This window comes from Cynoglossus semilaevis, chromosome 17 (genome assembly GCF_000523025.1).
Source record: "Cynoglossus semilaevis isolate Cse_v1.0 chromosome 17, Cse_v1.0, whole genome shotgun sequence".
Lineage (NCBI taxonomy): Eukaryota > Metazoa > Chordata > Actinopteri > Pleuronectiformes > Cynoglossidae > Cynoglossus > Cynoglossus semilaevis.
Window position 1 is genome coordinate 323265 of NC_024323.1, and position 2154 is coordinate 325418.

The window sequence follows — 2154 nt, forward strand, 5'->3', positions numbered from 1 at the left end:
TCTGAATGAAATAAGGTTTTCAAATATTTCCAGATTATCTTTGAATGAGGAAAATAAATGGATATGCCTGGATTTTCTTTAAATAAAATGAAAATGAGGTATGTTTTTTTTATTGTGTCCCACTGTGGCCTGGTAATAAACGACCTGGGGGAACCCCGCTTTATCGTACTTAGCAAAGAACAAAATTAACTGGAATGTGCAACCGAGCCCCAATAAAAGGTGATGCTTAGACACATCTATTTTTTCCCCTGACTTTTGTAAAACACTAGCATTCACAGTTTTGGCTGAATTACATTAAAGGCTCTGGTGGTTTTCATCCATCTTTGCATTTTAATGTTTAGCCCCTCTGACTATTGTAACTATTTACAAATATGTTAGTTTTAGCAAAAGTAATAATTTTATTAAATGAAAAAAATATCAAATATGATGAAAAAATTATCACGATTAGAAACAAAAAACTTCATAGTTTATTTACTTAGGTAAATAAATCATACAGTAGGGAGATATAAGAAGAAGAAAAAAAAAAACTTTCTCTGATACAGGGACACACTGTCCACAATGTGCCGCCATCTTGTGGTGGGCGATAAATGGATGAATGTAGTTAAGATTTTTATTTTTTTTTTAGAGGGACTTCTCATAAATACTCGATGAAATAGAAGTAAAAAAACAACAACTCGTGTGTTAAATTACAAAAGTATATTTGGGCGAAGTTTGTTGTTCAACAATGAACAGCTTCACTGAGTAAACCCCGCCTCCACCTGAACACTTGAACCGTACCTGGAGCTCCGAGAGCTCACCTTAGAAACGCGCAGTAACCAACTTCGTGTCCGCCATGGCGGAGTCTCAGCTCCTTTGTATGGATGATGAACACGTTAACGAGAAGATACCGGAGTCCAGGCCGGAGTTTTACTACAGCGAGGAACAGCGGGCGGCAATGGAGCAGTTGCTCCGAAACGGGGACGGTGCCTATAAGATGCGCCTAAAGGAGGACAACGTCCGGGACTTTCTCTCCGCCAGAGAGGTGAAATTCATCCGCAAAACCTTTCAGGAGTACGACACAGACAGCGACTCTGAGACCGGGGAACATGAAAAGTCCAAGGAATCCTCCAGCGCCGACTCCGGCGTCCACTCAACCTACTGGCCTCAGATGTCCGACACTGAGGTCCCGTCCCTGGATTTAGGCTGGCCCGGTAGCAACGGCCACTACAAAGGGGTAACCCGAGTGTCCGTGTACACCCACCCACCAAAGGAACCCGGACCCCACATCAAGGGGGTTGTGAGGAGACTTATCCAGGAGTCAACTAAGGTGGGAATACCCACTATTTCTACAACGACAAAACTTAATGTGCCCCAGGTAGAACGGAAGAACAAAAATATTTAGCAGAAAGAGAGAGAGAAAAAAAAAAGAAAAAAAAAAATCTAGATCATTTAAAAGGCAAATTCAATGTAAAACTATATTCCACAAGTTTCAGGTGGTTTCACTGACAAACATCGAATATGATGTCCAAAGTTATGTTCAGTTATGTTGAACTAATAATTAAACTAATATATATTTTTTAACCTAGCTTCCTGACGTTTTCTGGCGTGCATTGCCAACTATACCATTATTTTATTATTATTATTATTATTATTATTATTATTATTATTATTATTATTATTATTATTATTATTATTATTATTATTATTATTATTATTATTATTATTATTATTATTATTATTATTATTATTATTATTATTATTATTATTTGGTGTCTCCTGAAGTTTACAGAATTCTCTTGCATGTTGTTAAATTAAACAAATAACTATTTAAAAATATAACTTATTAACAAAATTCAAGTTGAAAAGTTGATAATAACTGCAATTGAAATCTGAAAAACAATTGCCTCAGCAAGTTCGTTAAACAGCCAACACAATGAATTACTCTGCTGCTGTTTAACTAGCGTACAGTCAAAATCTTATCCGCACTTCTTTTGTTTGTCATGTTGTTTTACATGGCTCACTGCCAAGCAACTACAGCGATGATTTCAAAATAATTGGTTCAAGGTAACCCATGTGACTGTGACTCATCGTGCCGGTAAATGTGACAGTCCTTGAGGCTAATCTTTAGAGAAACAAACAAACAAAAAAAAAAACAGGTTTGATTTAATTCATGGA

General features: G+C 36.5%; 1 protein-coding gene across 1 annotated transcript in view; it reads left to right on the forward strand.

Annotated features, from left to right (window-relative positions):
- The first annotated feature begins 537 nt into the window (after positions 1–537).
- fam83fa (family with sequence similarity 83 member Fa) overlaps positions 538–2154 on the forward strand; it is a 13908-nt gene continuing 12291 nt past the window's right edge. Inside the window, exon 1 of the mRNA XM_008329139.3 lies at positions 538–1306. Coding sequence (XP_008327361.1) covers positions 833–1306 — 474 coding nt within the window. The 5' untranslated portion in view covers positions 538–832. The remainder of the gene's footprint in view (positions 1307–2154) is intronic.